The sequence below is a fragment of the Mixophyes fleayi genome, chromosome 9, assembly GCF_038048845.1.
Source record: "Mixophyes fleayi isolate aMixFle1 chromosome 9, aMixFle1.hap1, whole genome shotgun sequence".
In the NCBI taxonomy this organism is placed as follows: Eukaryota; Metazoa; Chordata; class Amphibia; order Anura; family Limnodynastidae; genus Mixophyes; species Mixophyes fleayi.
This window is the reverse complement of record NC_134410.1, coordinates 124,676,369-124,691,541: the sequence shown is the minus strand read 5'-3', so window position 1 is coordinate 124,691,541 and position 15,173 is coordinate 124,676,369. Positions and strand designations below refer to the sequence as shown.

The following is a 15,173-nucleotide window of genomic DNA, read 5'->3' as shown; positions in this document are numbered from 1 at the left end:
TTTTACTGCTTCCAACCCATCAACTTCAACAACTGACTGTTCACTGGCTTCCATATCCCACCCCTGACAGTGTTGTGGATGATCCAGGCATCACGTAACATCATCACCCTTTATTTATATAGCGCCACTAATTCTGCAGCGCAGTACATAGAACTCATTCATCTCCCTGCCCCATTGGGGCTTACAGTCTAAATTCCTTAACACACACACACAGACAGAGAGACACAGACTAGGGTCAATTTGTTAGCAGCCAATTATCCTACTAGTATGTTTATGGAGTGTGGGAGGAAACCGGAGCACCCAGAGGAAACCCACACAAAGACGGGGAGAAAACACAAACTCCTCACAGATAAGGCCATGGTCGGGAATTGAACTCATGACTCCTGTGCTGTAAGGCAGAAGTGCTAACCACTGAGCCACCATGTTGCCCTAAATCATGTATAAAGATAGATTCTTTTGTACCAACACCTTGTTATATTATCAATCTGTCACCTACATTTGTTTTTTTAGTCTGTTAATATTACTGTAAACTTGCAATTTAGTTTAAAAAACCTGACTGGAAATTATTTGTGCTTAAGTTTATTTTTTTCTTGTTTAAATACTTTTAAATGTAATTCGAAAAGATTTCCGTTTGGCGACGGGTCTGACTAGTAGAGCGATAAGTGTGACCAGTATCAGTCACTGGGGGGCAGGTGATAGGAGGATGCAGGTTGTACATTAGTGTGACCAGTATCAGTCACTGGGGGGCAGGTGATAGGAGGATGCAGGTTGTACATTAGTGTGACCAGTATCAGTCACTGGGGGGCAGGTGATAGGAGGATGCAGGTTGTACATTAGTGTGACCAGTACACTGATCAGTCACTGGGTGGGCAGGTGATAGGAGGATGCAGGTTGTACATTAGTGTGACCAGTACACTGATCAGTCACTGGGGGGGGCAGGTGATAGGAGGATGCAGGTGGTACATTAGTGTGACCAGTATCAGTCACTGGGGGGCAGGTGATAGGAGGATGCAGGTTGTACATTAGTGTGACCAGTACACTGATCAGTCACTGGGGGGGGCAGGTGATAGGAGGATGCAGGTTGTACATTAGTGTGACCAGTATCAGTCACTGGGGGGGCAGGTGATAGGAGGATGCAGGTTGTACATTAGTGTGACCAGTACACTGATCAGTCACTGGGGGGCAGGTGATAGGAGGATGCAGGTTGTACATTAGTGTGACCAGTACACTGATCAGTCACTGGGGGGCAGGTGATAGGAGGATGCAGGTTGTACATTAGTGTGACCAGTACACTGATCAGTCACTGGGGGGCAGGTGATAGGAGGATGCAGGTTGTACATTAGTGTGACCAGTACACTGATCAGTCACTGGGGGGCAGGTGATAGGAGGATGCAGGTTGTACATTAGTGTGACCAGTACACTGATCAGTCACTGGGGGGCAGGTGATAGGAGGATGCAGGTTGTACATTAGTGTGACCAGTACACTGATCAGTCACTGGGGGGCAGGTGATAGGAGGATGCAGGTTGTACATTAGTGTGACCAGTACACTGATCAGTCACTGGGGGGCAGGTGATAGGAGGATGCAGGTTGTACATTAGTGTGACCAGTATCAGTCACTGGGGGGCAGGTGATAGGAGGATGCAGGTTGTACATTAGTGTGACCAGTACACTGATCAGTCACTGGGGGGCAGGTGATAGGAGGATGCAGGTTGTACATTAGTGTGACCAGTACACTGATCAGTCACTGGGGGGCAGGTGATAGGAGGATGCAGGTTGTACATTAGTGTGACCAGTATCAGTCACTGGGGGGGGCAGGTGATAGGAGGATGCAGGTTGTACATTAGTGTGACCAGTATCAGTCACTGGGGGGGGCAGGTGATAGGAGGATGCAGGTTGTACATTAGTGTGACCAGTATCAGTCACTGGGGGGGCAGGTGATAGGAGGATGCAGGTTGTACATTAGTGTGACCAGTACACTGATCAGTCACTGGGGGGGCAGGTGATAGGAGGATGCAGGTTGTACATTAGTGTGACCAGTACACTGATCAGTCACTGGGGGGCAGGTGATAGGAGGATGCAGGTTGTACATTAGTGTGACCAGTACACTGATCAGTCACTGGGGGGCAGGTGATAGGAGGATGCAGGTTGTACATTAGTGTGACCAGTATCAGTCACTGGGGGGCAGGTGATAGGAGGATGCAGGTTGTACATTAGTGTGACCAGTACACTGATCAGTCACTGGGGGGCAGGTGATAGGAGGATGCAGGTTGTACATTAGTGTGACCAGTACACTGATCAGTCACTGGGGGGCAGGTGATAGGAGGATGCAGGTTGTACATTAGTGTGACCAGTATCAGTCACTGGGGGGGGCAGGTGATAGGAGGATGCAGGTTGTACATTAGTGTGACCAGTATCAGTCACTGGGGGGGGCAGGTGATAGGAGGATGCAGGTTGTACATTAGTGTGACCAGTACACTGATCAGTCACTGGGGGGCAGGTGATAGGAGGATGCAGGTTGTACATTAGTGTGACCAGTACACTGATCAGTCACTGGGGGGGGCAGGTGATAGGAGGATGCAGGTTGTACATTAGTGTGACCAGTACACTGATCAGTCACTGGGGGGGGCAGGTGATAGGAGGATGCAGGTTGTACATTAGTGTCACCAGTATCAGTCACTGGGGGGGGCAGGTGATAGGAGGATGCAGGTTGTACATTAGTGTGACCAGTACACTGATCAGTCACTGGGGGGCAGGTGATAGGAGGATGCAGGTTGTACATTAGTGTGACCAGTATCAGTCACTGGGGGGGGCAGGTGATAGGAGGATGCAGGTTGTACATTAGTGTGACCAGTACACTGATCAGTCACTGGGGGGCAGGTGATAGGAGGATGCAGGTTGTACATTAGTGTGACCAGTACACTGATCAGTCACTGGGGGCAGGTGATAGGAGGATGCAGGTTGTACATTAGTGTGACCAGTACACTGATCAGTCACTGGGGGGCAGGTGATAGGAGGATGCAGGTGGTACATTAGTGTGACCAGTACACTGATCAGTCACTGGGGGGGGCAGGTGATAGGAGGATGCAGGTTGTACATTAGTGTGACCAGTACACTGATCAGTCACTGGGGGGCAGGTGATAGGAGGATGCAGGTTGTACATTAGTGTGACCAGTACACTGATCAGTCACTGGGGGGCAGGTGATAGGAGGATGCAGGTTGTACATTAGTGTGACCAGTACACTGATCAGTCACTGGGGGGGGCAGGTGATAGGAGGATGCAGGTGGTACATTAGTGTGACCAGTATCAGTCACTGGGGGGCAGGTGATAGGAGGATGCAGGTTGTACATTAGTGTGACCAGTACACTGATCAGTCACTGGGGGGCAGGTGATAGGAGGATGCAGGTTGTACATTAGTGTGACCAGTGCACTGATCAGTCACTGGGGGGCAGGTGATAGGAGGATGCAGGTTGTACATTAGTGTGACCAGTACACTGATCAGTCACTGGGGGGGGCAGGTGATAGGAGGATGCAGGTGGTACATTAGTGTGACCAGTATCAGTCACTGGGGGGCAGGTGATAGGAGGATGCAGGTTGTACATTAGTGTGACCAGTACACTGATCAGTCACTGGGGGGCAGGTGATAGGAGGATGCAGGTTGTACATTAGTGTGACCAGTATCAGTCACTGGGGGGCAGGTGATAGGAGGATGCAGGTTGTACATTAGTGTGACCAGTACACTGATCAGTCACTGGGGGGCAGGTGATAGGAGGATGCAGGTTGTACATTAGTGTGACCAGTACACTGATCAGTCACTGGGGGGCAGGTGATAGGAGGATGCAGGTTGTACATTAGTGTGACCAGTACACTGATCAGTCACTGGGGGGGGCAGGTGATAGGAGGATGCAGGTTGTACATTAGTGTGACCAGTATCAGTCACTGGGGGGGGCAGGTGATAGGAGGATGCAGGTTGTACATTAGTGTGACCAGTACACTGATCAGTCACTGGGGGGCAGGTGATAGGAGGATGCAGGTTGTACATTAGTGTGACCAGTACACTGATCAGTCACTGGGGGGCAGGTGATAGGAGGATGCAGGTTGTACATTAGTGTGACCAGTATCAGTCACTGGGGGGGGCAGGTGATAGGAGGATGCAGGTTGTACATTAGTGTGACCAGTATCAGTCACTGGGGGGGGCAGGTGATAGGAGGATGCAGGTTGTACATTAGTGTGACCAGTATCAGTCACTGGGGGGCAGGTGATAGGAGGATGCAGGTTGTACATTAGTGTGACCAGTATCAGTCACTGGGGGGCAGGTGATAGGAGGATGCAGGTTGTACATTAGTGTGACCAGTACACTGATCAGTCACTGGGGGGGGGGCAGGTGATAGGAGGATGCAGGTTGTACATTAGTGTGACCAGTACACTGATCAGTCACTGGGGGGCAGGTGATAGGAGGATGCAGGTTGTACATTAGTGTGACCAGTACACTGATCAGTCACTGGGGGGCAGGTGATAGGAGGATGCAGGTTGTACATTAGTGTGACCAGTACACTGATCAGTCACTGGGGGGGCAGGTGATAGGAGGATGCAGGTTGTACATTAGTGTGACCAGTATCAGTCACTGGGGGGCAGGTGATAGGAGGATGCAGGTTGTACATTAGTGTGACCAGCACACTGATCCGTCACTGGGGGGCAGGTGATAGGAGGATGCAGGTTGTACATTAGTGTGACCAGTACACTGATCAGTCACTGGGGGGCAGGTGATAGGAGGATGCAGGTTGTACTTTAGTGTGACCAGTATCAGTCACTGGGTGGGCAGGTTATAGGAGGATGCAGGTTGTACATTAGTGTGACCAGTACACTGATCAGTCACTGGGGGGGGGCAGGTGATTTGCAGGTTGGATATTATTTGGTCAGGATTTCCCAGCTCATTTACATACCTGCTCTTCATTTCCTGTTGTTTCTGATTACGACCTGGGGGAGGGGAGTTTTCCACCCGATATGATAATTTCCCACAGATCTAACTACAACTCTGTAATTACCCAGAACAGGAAGCAGATGTGACATCATGGTTTTCTCGTCTGATTGCTCACGTAACACAGAAATGTTATCACCTGTGATCGTCATAATTGTTTAGTGATATGTTCCAGTGTCCATGAAGTATTACTGCCGGTAGTGATGGTTAGGTACTGCGGGTCAGGGAGAAGAAGGGACTGCGGGTCAGGGAGAAGAAGGGACTGCGGGTCAGGGAGAAGAAGGGACTGCGGGTCAGGGAGAAGAAGGGACTGCGGGTCAGGGAGAAGAAGGGACTGCGGGTCAGGGAGAAGAAGGGACTGCGGGTCAGGGAGAAGAAGGGACTGCGGGTCAGGGAGAAGAAGGGACTGCGGGTCAGGGAGAAGAAGGGACTGCGGGTCAGGGAGAAGAAGGGACTGCGGGTCAGGGAGAAGAAGGGACTGCGGGTCAGGGAGAAGAAGGGACTGCGGGTCAGGGAGAAGAAGGGACCGCGGGTCAGGGAGAAGAAGGGACCGCGGGTCAGGGAGAAGAAGGGACCGCGGGTCAGGGAGAAGAAGGCTCCACATCTTCCCAGGCTCCTGAATCCTAGATCACTGTAACGCTGCTGCTTTTATCTACAGTTTCCCTCAGAGTGGTGTAAACATTGTATCTTCCCTGTTCTGGTGTCTAATCCTCCTGAATGCCGTCTGTCTCTTCGCCTTTATCTTGTAGTGACCGCTGCCAGATACTCGGTGCTGTCTTTCTGGGAAGCGGGGCTGCCTCCCTCTGGCTGTGACACTTGATAAATATTATCACGTTACGCAGCATCATAGTGCAGAGACGGAGCAGTTTGTGTAGATTGGTTCCCTGAGGTTACTACATCAATCTATGGACAATGTAACCTGAAGATCACCCTTTTACCCAATAGCTAAGTATGTAGTGTCTGAAACATACGTATCATGCACTCTTCATGTTTGGTGACTACATGCCTCAGTAGGTTCCATGTTGTATGACACAAGCGTGTACACACGGGGACGCAGGACCCTCGCTGTTCGCGAGGTCATCTCACCGTTCCGCCAGAGGATGTTGCATTTCAAGCATTGCCATATCTTTGCCCTTTTTGCGTTAAGATTTAAGCTGGAGATCTTTTTAAAAGTAAATCCAGCTAATATGTAATTATTACCCAAAACCCCTGTCTGTCCCACTATGCGAACGGTGCGCGTTCCACGCCAGGCGGGACGCGCTGTTTGAATGAACTCGTCCCCGCCAGAGCTGTGACTCTGCTTGTCCCAGTTTCAGCATGCAAGAAAAAGGAAAGCGGTCTGACAAATAGGCCTGTGTCCGTTTCTGCCTTATGGGTCTGCTTTATTATTGGTAACGTGTTTGTTTCGTGATCCCGTCAGTGTACAGCGGTGCCTAATATGTCGGTGCTTTATAGATAATAACAATACAACCCATCGGCAGACGCAGGTTTTTCCATCAGCGCTAAATACCGCAGTCTTGGCGCTCAGATACACATAGTAGCAGGTGTGCGACATCACAGTGCACGGTGGATGCAGCATAGTTACATGCTCATCAGTGACAGTGATCTCTATGGCCATACCACTCATTCAGATCTCATCCGACACGCTGAGAAAGCCGCATGCTTGTTTGGTACAGCGTAGGGCAGACGGTCCTAGGATCGATCCTTGTCTGTCCCATGTGATCAGTCTGAATCCGCTATTATATGGATAAATCTGTCCTTCTTTTATTATTTTATTTTTTATTTTTATATTATTTTTTTGTTACACCATTTAAATGGCAGTTTTGCAGAGTCAGTGTTTCAAGAAACAAAACCTTTATGGTTACACTTTATTAATGCAGGTCCCCCCGGTGCGGTTTCAGTTTCAATGAAAACAATTTCTGTGAATCCCCTGGCTTTCCGTGACCTTTCTTATGAAGTGAGAGAGAATTCAGAGAAGCTGCTGAGGTGGAACGTGCTATCGCTATGAGTGGTGCGCTGGTTGTGGTACCTGTACATCTGCAGCCTCCAGCAAGGTTGTCTGTGCAGCGATTGCCTGTGATTCTCCAGCATTCCTCACCAGCTATTAAACAGCCTAATTTAAGGTGCAGTGTGGTCCGCTATATAAAGGCTTCTTGCAGCATTGACAAATGACGAGAGTTCAGATATTTGACATTCTGTGATTTACCCCAATGCACGTTACTGATCACTTATCGCCCGATTGCCTTCCAAAGTGTCCTTTGCCCGAGTAAATGTGTCTCACACGGGCTCGTGCTGGCCCCACAGGAGTGGCCGAAATGGTCAGATCCAGCCGTGCAGAACTTAAATTGTGCTGGGGGACTGTAAGTGTCCTCTGAAAAGGACCGCAGACCATAGCCGATTGTCACTCTCTGCCGACCACGTTTACGGTCAGGCCTAATAATCTAGTCGATCGGATCATTCACGGCCATGGTGATCATCGTTGTGGTCACATGCACGGCCATGTTATGTGCCCAGGATGCAAAGTGACTATCGCATGTTCATAAACTGATGTCTTCAGTTCTGAAAACTTATTAAACAAAATAATGTTTGAGCAATGTCCTGTGAGGTGTGTGTTGTGTATATACTTTATAGGTAAAATAGACAGTTACATCCATTCTGCAATTAAACAGGAATTTATTTTTTATTCCCTCTTTAAGCAGAATTTTTTTTATAGCCTAAAATGTAGCACCTGGTGCATAAAGTGGGGAAATAAATTACAATCTTAATATGCGGCATCTGCTAGAGAGAGGGCTGAAAAACTTGTCCTTTATGCAAATGCAGGGACTCAATGTTGCGAGAGTCGGCCTTTGTTCGATGTCCCCACATTTGCATACAGGACTTTTTTTTTTCTTTCATTTTTTTCCCCTCTGTGTCTTCTTGCGAAGGAACAAAAACTCCAACTTGTTTACACTTAACGTATTAAGCACTATGTAAGACCTGTGACAGGTCCGCTAAAAATAACCAATTGTTTCCATTCCTTAATCTCTCTAAAATGACATTATAGGCTGTTAGGATTACTCATGTGTTTGTTTTTGTATCTCTCCCCAAATATCCCCTGCCCTATGTCTGCTTGTCTCTGATAGATTAAGCATCCTCTAATTACCTGTATCGTAGCATGTCCATCTTTCATGGGTCTATGTACTTTTGCTTATACTCTGTGACGGCAAGTGATGGCACGGCCATGGGGACCAGCCGTAAACCGCAGACTGCCTATGCCTGGCCCTTTGCCCATGGAGCTGTCGTAGCACAGGAGTTTGAGTGCATCTAGCAATCTACCTGAATCTGCGCTACCACCTAGATTGTGTTCCAGCTCCGCCCCGCTGTGTGGCGCAGTGGGCTGTGGTGTAAGCAGGAGAACCAATAAGAACAGAGCTAAGCTTTAAAAAGCATTGCTGCCTTTAATTGGGCCTCTCGGTCACACCATCCTACGGAAATTGTCACCTCTGCAGGTTGTGCTGTAGCTTTAAGGATAGGGTTTATATTTGCAATATGTCGGTCTAATTGGCACACTTAAAACCTAAAACACACTCACCATTGGCAAATAGCATTCATCGATATTACAATATAATTTATACAATTGAGATTTGCTTTGCAAAAATGAAAGAACCAAACCTACTCTTTAATAACGTTTTCCTGAATTTGATTGGTCTGGTCCGTAGGGGACAACTTTTAAAGCAAGTGACTGGCGTACAAACCTGCGCTGCAGTGATGGGTGGAATAACAGGCGAGAGAGATCATTGTTCGGGGCTGGAACTGGGATAATTTTCTTTTTTTAAACTTTTGCAAAATAAAAAGAAATAAAAAATAAAATTTTTATTTACTTGAGCAAAAATATTTCCTTTCCGCAGACCGCTGTGAGTGAAACATTTTCCTATTAAACACGCGCAAAACTAAATGCAAAACTTTCTGAAATTTTTTGCCGTAAGAACCAAAAAAATGTGAATTCTGTTTGTTTGGAATTTGACACACATTTCTGCAGATGTGCCGGGAGATACAGAAATCTATTCTTATTTTTATTTTTTTCCACCTCTCTTTACTCAAATCTCACTGCAGCGTTTGTAAACAGCTCTTCTCCTTTTGGGTTTCCTGTTATAAATTCACAACTCTATGTGGTTAAACACTCGCACAGTCTATTGGGGGAGAGTAACCACTTCTCCAGCCCCCCTCCGGAACTTCTAAGAAAGTTGGTCATGTGACAAGCGGGAACGACTGCCATGTATAGCCCTCATTAGCATATCGCATATTGTTTACATGTAGTGTGGCTTTGCAAAAGAAGCTATTGTGTATGTGCGGTTGGTTTGATCTGCGAGGCGCAGTGTGTGTGACAGACAATTTGCTACACTCACTAACATTGTCTGAGCTCTTAAAAGCTTTATAATGTTGGTGTTTTGGATAGATATGGAATTTTGTCTGTAGGCAGTCACTTTAAGGACTGAACCAATAGTCCAATGGATGACATTCGCGCCTCAGTGATGTCACTGGTGCCTATGACCGCTTCCAGCCCAAATGTTGTCTCAAGAGACATTCAAGAGCCGCTTTGTTGTCTCCCAGACAGATAACTACATCAGCATTTTAAACGTTTAACTCGGTCCTTTAAAGCGCACCGCTATAGTTTGGCGTAGCCCGCCGTTTTGTTTCCTCAGGCTATATTCTCATGAATATTTGCTGTCCATTTACTAAGATCGAGCACCTCAGGATTATATGTCAGACATCATGAATATCCATCATCCCCATCAACATTTATTTATATAGCGCCATCAGATTCCGTAGCGCTTTACAATTGGGAACAAACATTAATAAAACAATACTGGGTAATGCATACAGACAGAGAGGTAAGAGAACCCTGCTCACAAGCTTACCCTTGTGTATCAAACCATTGTCCCATAGATTGTAAGTGTTACATTGAATATTTGTCCAGCTAGAATGCAAAGTATTTAGTGGGCTGTGTGATCAGTAACACAACTGTGTTGGTCAGAGGGTTGTTGTCTTGTGTTAGCTGTGTAGAGGGTGGTAATATGGTAACCTAGGGAGAGTATGAGGGAGGTAGAGGAATATTATAAGCTTGTCTGAAGAGGCGGGTTTTCAGAGAACACTTGAAGGTTTGAAGACTAGAGGAAAGTCTTGTTGTGCGAGGGAGGGAATTCCACAAAGTGGGTGCAGCCCGAAAAAAGTCCTGTAACCGAGAATGGGAGGATGTGATGAGAGTGGAGGAGAGACGCAGATCTTGTGCAGAACGGAGGTGTCGAGTTGGGAGATATTTTGAGACAAGTGAGGAGATGTATGTCGGTGCAATTTTGTTGACGGCCTTGTATGTTAGTAGAAGAATTTTATATTGACTTCGTTGAAAAACATGCAACCAATGTAGAGACTGACAGAGCGGCTCAGCAGAGGAGGAACGGTTTGCAAGGAAAATCAATCTAGCTGCTGTGTGCAAAATAGATTGTAGGGGTTGGAGTCTGATCTTGGGAAGACCAGTAAGGAAGGAATTACAATAGTCGATGTGGGAGATGATAAGTGCATGAATTAAGGTTTTTGCAGTGTCTGGTGTGAGATATGTGCGACTTCTGGAAATGTTCTTTAGATGTATGTAACATGATTTAGATAAAGAGTTGATGTGGGGAACAAAGGATAGTTGTGAGTAAAGGGTTAATCGGGCAGCTCCTCAGTGATGTCGCTGGTTCCTACTAAATTGATAAGCTGACTCGCCAACAAAACGGCTGCTTCGACTGCCCAATGACGACTGGCCCACTATAAATCCAATGTTCCAGGTGACGCTATGGCTGGATTATGGTTTAGATGTAACCTGTTCTAGATGCAATTGTCTGTTATATAGGTTAGCAAAATATAGCTGGCACAGTGAGATTTAGCTGTGGTTCTCCTGCATCTGTCACAGGCAGAGCATATTGAGAATTGTAGATCCACAGAAGCTGTTCTAGAGCCACAGCACGCCCAAACCTCTCCCCAGATCCTAGAGTACAGCGATCTCCTTTCTCTTTGCAGCTGACCAGGTGTACGGCGATCAGGACATGCACGAGGTGGTCCGGAAGCACTGCATGGATTACCTGGTGAGTGACCCTCAGCCGCTGCAGGATGAGCTCACGGAGCGATAGAGCCGAGTTTTTAAGTCTCCATCTTTCTGTCTTCCCCATGTCACAGATGAAAAACGCAGACTACTTCTCCAACTACGTGACCGAAGATTTTACCACTTACATCAACCGCAAACGGAAAAACAACTGCCACGGCAACCACATAGAGATGCAGGCCATGGCGGAGATGTACAACAGACCCGTGGAGGTGTATCAGTATGGCACAGGTAATGCAGAACCCCCCACATCTCATCCACCTCTCAGTTCAGCTGTTTTTGGTGATCCCGCCCGGTAGATCAGGGTTATTTGGCGATATTGCAGAGGAGCTGGCCAGTGATAAGCCGAATATGGCGGATATTAAGGTGATATTGTAAGGTGTTGACATTTATGAACCTTTTTTTTCTTTTGTCCAGAACCAATTAACACTTTCCACGGGATCCAGCAAAACGAAGATGAGCCAATCAGAGTGAGCTACCATCGAAACATCCATTACAATTCTGTGGTGAACCCCAACAAGGCCACAATAGGCGTGGGGCTCGGGCTGCCATCCTTCAAACCCGGGGTGAGATGGAGAACTCTTGCTGTCGGAGTTTAATTTGGTTTATCCTGGAGGTTGAGATACAGCGCACATAGGAGGGGTATTGGGGGCAGTTGTTACTATTGTGGATGAGAAAGCGCACATATATGTGTGTTCATGTTGTATTGAATGTAAACCGTTTTAGTTAGAGATTGGGCGCTCCAGTATTTCTTAAAGCACCACTAAACTTATAATACCATCTAGCTTATTTAAGACCTTGGAATAAAGTTTACAAATGTATATACTGAAGTTTCAGTAGCTTATCAGACCTGAAGATATGAGATCATATTGGTTATCGAGATGCAGATATTTTGCTTGTCATAGTTTCCTGTTGATAAACCCATTGAAGGACACTGCTCCCACTTTGCTTTGGCTCACAATAACGCTCTGTGTTTGGCCAGTTTTAACATTGCAGAATTCAGTGGTCGCTCCCTAAATGAACTTGTCGGGGTGCATTGTCCACCCTGGTTGCTGACATTGGTGCCAACCGTGGGATGTAATTAAGAAGCATATTTTAAGCCACTTGGGGATAGATTTATCAAACCTTCTATAAAGGAAAGTGGAGATGTTGCCCACAGCAGCCAATCAGATTCTAGCTATCGTTTTGTAGAATGTACTAGATAAACGAGAACTGGAATCTGATTGGTTGCTATGGGCAATAACGCCACTTTTTCTTTTTAGAAGGTTTGGAATCCTTCCCCTTAATGTCCATTTTTATCAAGGTTTGGCCAGTTTTAGCCGTGTTTTGTCAAAAATGGTGGGCAACACAGAACAATAGATGACATTTGTTGTGCTGAACTTCTATGACGGAATGGGAGATTTTACATTTCTTTTGCATGACTCCTTGAATTTTGGGTTTAGTTGGCTGTACGTTGGTGGACAAAGGTCTCTTACAATGTAGTGTAATAAATTGAGCCATTTCATTGGCGTACAAGTCTATAGGATTCATCCCGGCAACTGTGTAAGCCTTTCATCTCCAGTTTATAGGTTTATTCTCCTCCACCCGGCTTCTAGTCCGAGAGATCTGGTGTGGGGGAGGGAGTGTTTTCTGAACACTTAATCAGAGATGATGCACAGTTCTTCTCCCTAAAAGTGTTGAAGTTGTATAGTTAGGCTGTGGAATTACTGACCAAAGTGTGAGCAGAGTCTGAGCTGTTTGTGTGTTCAGTACGCAGACCAGTCGCTTATGAAGAACGCCATTCGAACCTCGGAGGAGTCCTGGATTGAGCAACAAATGTTAGAAGACAAAAAGAGGGCCACGGATTGGGAGGCCACGAACGAGGCCATTGAGGAACAAGTGGCTCGAGAATCCTACCTGCAGTGGCTACGGGACCAAGAAAAGCAAGCCAGACAGGTGACCTTAGTAGCGTTCGATCCTATTCTCCTGCTTCTACTTCATTTCCTCTTCGTGTATTTTTTTGGCCCTTGTTACCTTTTGTGTTTTTGTTTTCTTCTGTTGTCTAAACTTTTCTTTCTTCTTTTTGTTTCCGCTCTTTCTGGTCACCTTTGCTAGTGGCCTCTTATACATGTTCCTCCTGTCCATGCTCCTGTTTTTAAACTGTTCTCTCACTTCTCTTCTTACTGACAGCCGCGCAAGGCCACCGCCACCTGCAGTTCCGCAACAGCAGCCTCCTCCAGTGGGCCAGAGGAGTGGAGCAGTCGCTCGCCGAGACAACGTAGCACCGTGGCCTCGCCTGAGCACCCCGAAATTCACGGAGAGCAAACGGCAAAACCATCTTCCCCAGGGACCACTCTAGTTTTAGCTAAACCCCCCTCACCATGTGCGCCGGGTAACTGTTCTGCATTTGTTATTGTATTAATGTCTACCACTGCTGCCAGGTACCCAGGTACAGGTCTTACTACTGAGTTTCCAGCTTTATTTTATTTAAGATGACCTCCCAAATCTTAAAAATTAGGTTGTTTTTTTTGTAGAGTTCACTAAGATATGAAAAAATAGTTTTACTTAGCTTCGAAGTAGTAATCATGCATTTCAGTGGGTAGTCTCAAAGGCTTGCTTGCTTCTTTCGTGAGCTTCATGTATGTGAATGAGAGGAGCAATGTGCTGTACTTTTTTTTTGTGGGGGGTGGGGGATCGCCACATTGCAGCAAAGTAAGATTCTATAGAAATTATAGACATATTTATCATATTTTGGTGGACTAGACTCAAAATGTGTAAAAACATAACAAAATCCTTATCTAGTTGCCTCTAATCTGTTTTTCCTGTAAACTTTTGGACTGTGACCGTCTCAGTATAGGCACCTATTTCAGAAGCCCAGATACACAAATGCTTTCTAGGAATACAAACGGACCATCTTTGAGCAATTATTTATTGTATTTTTGCTCCGCCCTTTTATCAATTTGGCGCCTCGAGATTTTGATTAGAAAGTGTTTGTTTTGTTGCCTCCAATATCTCCTTTACAAAGCGCAGAGTGTAACATGCCCGAAGGCAAAGTGCGTCTAGGTTTGTGGGTAGTCCTAGCGCCTTGTAACCACGCCCTCTCATTAGATTTTGCTTTATTTTTTTCCCCCCTACAATGTTACATTGAGTAAAGTACGTCTACAAAAGTACAACTGGAAGGGCGTGACCCGATCATAATTGGTGAAAAAATTAGAGCACCCTCGCAGAGTGGAAATTGGAGAGCACCCTTCTCCCCAGAGTGTGCCCCCGCCACCCATCTAATTTTGGCGATTTCCACAGCTTGCTCTGCAACGGTGCGCCATCATGCTGCCCAACTCCCTATCAGCCGCTGCGCCCGCCACCTCTGGCTCAGCCATGCTTTTTGGCGGAGCTTATCACAAGGTAGATTCACATTGTGCCTCATTGTTCAATTCTTCAGTCGGTTAAAGGCACTCTAACGTCAAGACTATTTCATTGTGCAGAGGAACAATCCTCTACAACCGTTTTGTCTGTCTGTCCTTCTGTACGTTCTTGGACATTTCTGGAGCTAGTCACGGCCCTAGAGATGTTATACGCCTCCCCATCGATGTCCTACTCTCCTCCATTACTAGGCCAGACTCCAGTCTGTTATGTTGGGAGACAGTTATCGCACAAGACAGAAAGGTTCCGGGAGGAAATAAGGCGATTACTGACAGTGACGTGAACAATGGCTCTCTGCTCACAGGGTTTTACCCGTCTGCAGTTGAATAACACTGTAACAAATTTAAATTGATAGATTCACTATTTAATCTTTACATCTGAGAACCTCAAAGGGTAACTAAGGATGTGGGTTTGTATTCCTTTGGGCATTTGTCTCTGGCATTAAGGCACATGAGCTCACAAGGTCTGTTTGCTGCCTAGGCCCCAGCAACCAGCCATGTCCCGGAGCTGACCGAGCCACTTCCCCCCTTGTCTCTTTGTACCCGGCCTTGGAGTGCAGAGCAATCATGCAGCACATGTCTCCCACGGCATTTGGTGAGTGCGCTGCCTCTTTGAGATAGGCTGCAGCTGCCACGCGCCGCTCTCTAACCCGCTTCTCTCTCTCTCTGTGTTGTCT

General features: G+C 46.8%; 1 protein-coding gene across 5 annotated transcripts in view; it reads left to right on the top strand.

Annotated features, from left to right (window-relative positions):
• OTUD5 (OTU deubiquitinase 5) overlaps positions 1 to 15,173 on the top strand; it is a 28,682-nt gene that overhangs the window by 12,850 nt on the left and 659 nt on the right. For 2 of the 5 annotated variants that reach the window (XM_075185529.1, XM_075185528.1), the window contains exons 3-8: positions 11,017 to 11,081; positions 11,173 to 11,329; positions 11,516 to 11,664; positions 12,848 to 13,033; positions 13,268 to 13,469; positions 14,978 to 15,091. In XM_075185529.1, the coding sequence (XP_075041630.1) occupies positions 11,017 to 11,081; positions 11,173 to 11,329; positions 11,516 to 11,664; positions 12,848 to 13,033; positions 13,268 to 13,469; positions 14,978 to 15,091 (873 nt within the window). The remainder of the gene's footprint in view (positions 1 to 11,016; positions 11,082 to 11,172; positions 11,330 to 11,515; positions 11,665 to 12,847; positions 13,034 to 13,267; positions 13,470 to 14,977; positions 15,092 to 15,173) is intronic. The other 3 variants (XM_075185530.1, XM_075185532.1, XM_075185531.1) reach the window with 3 other exon arrangements.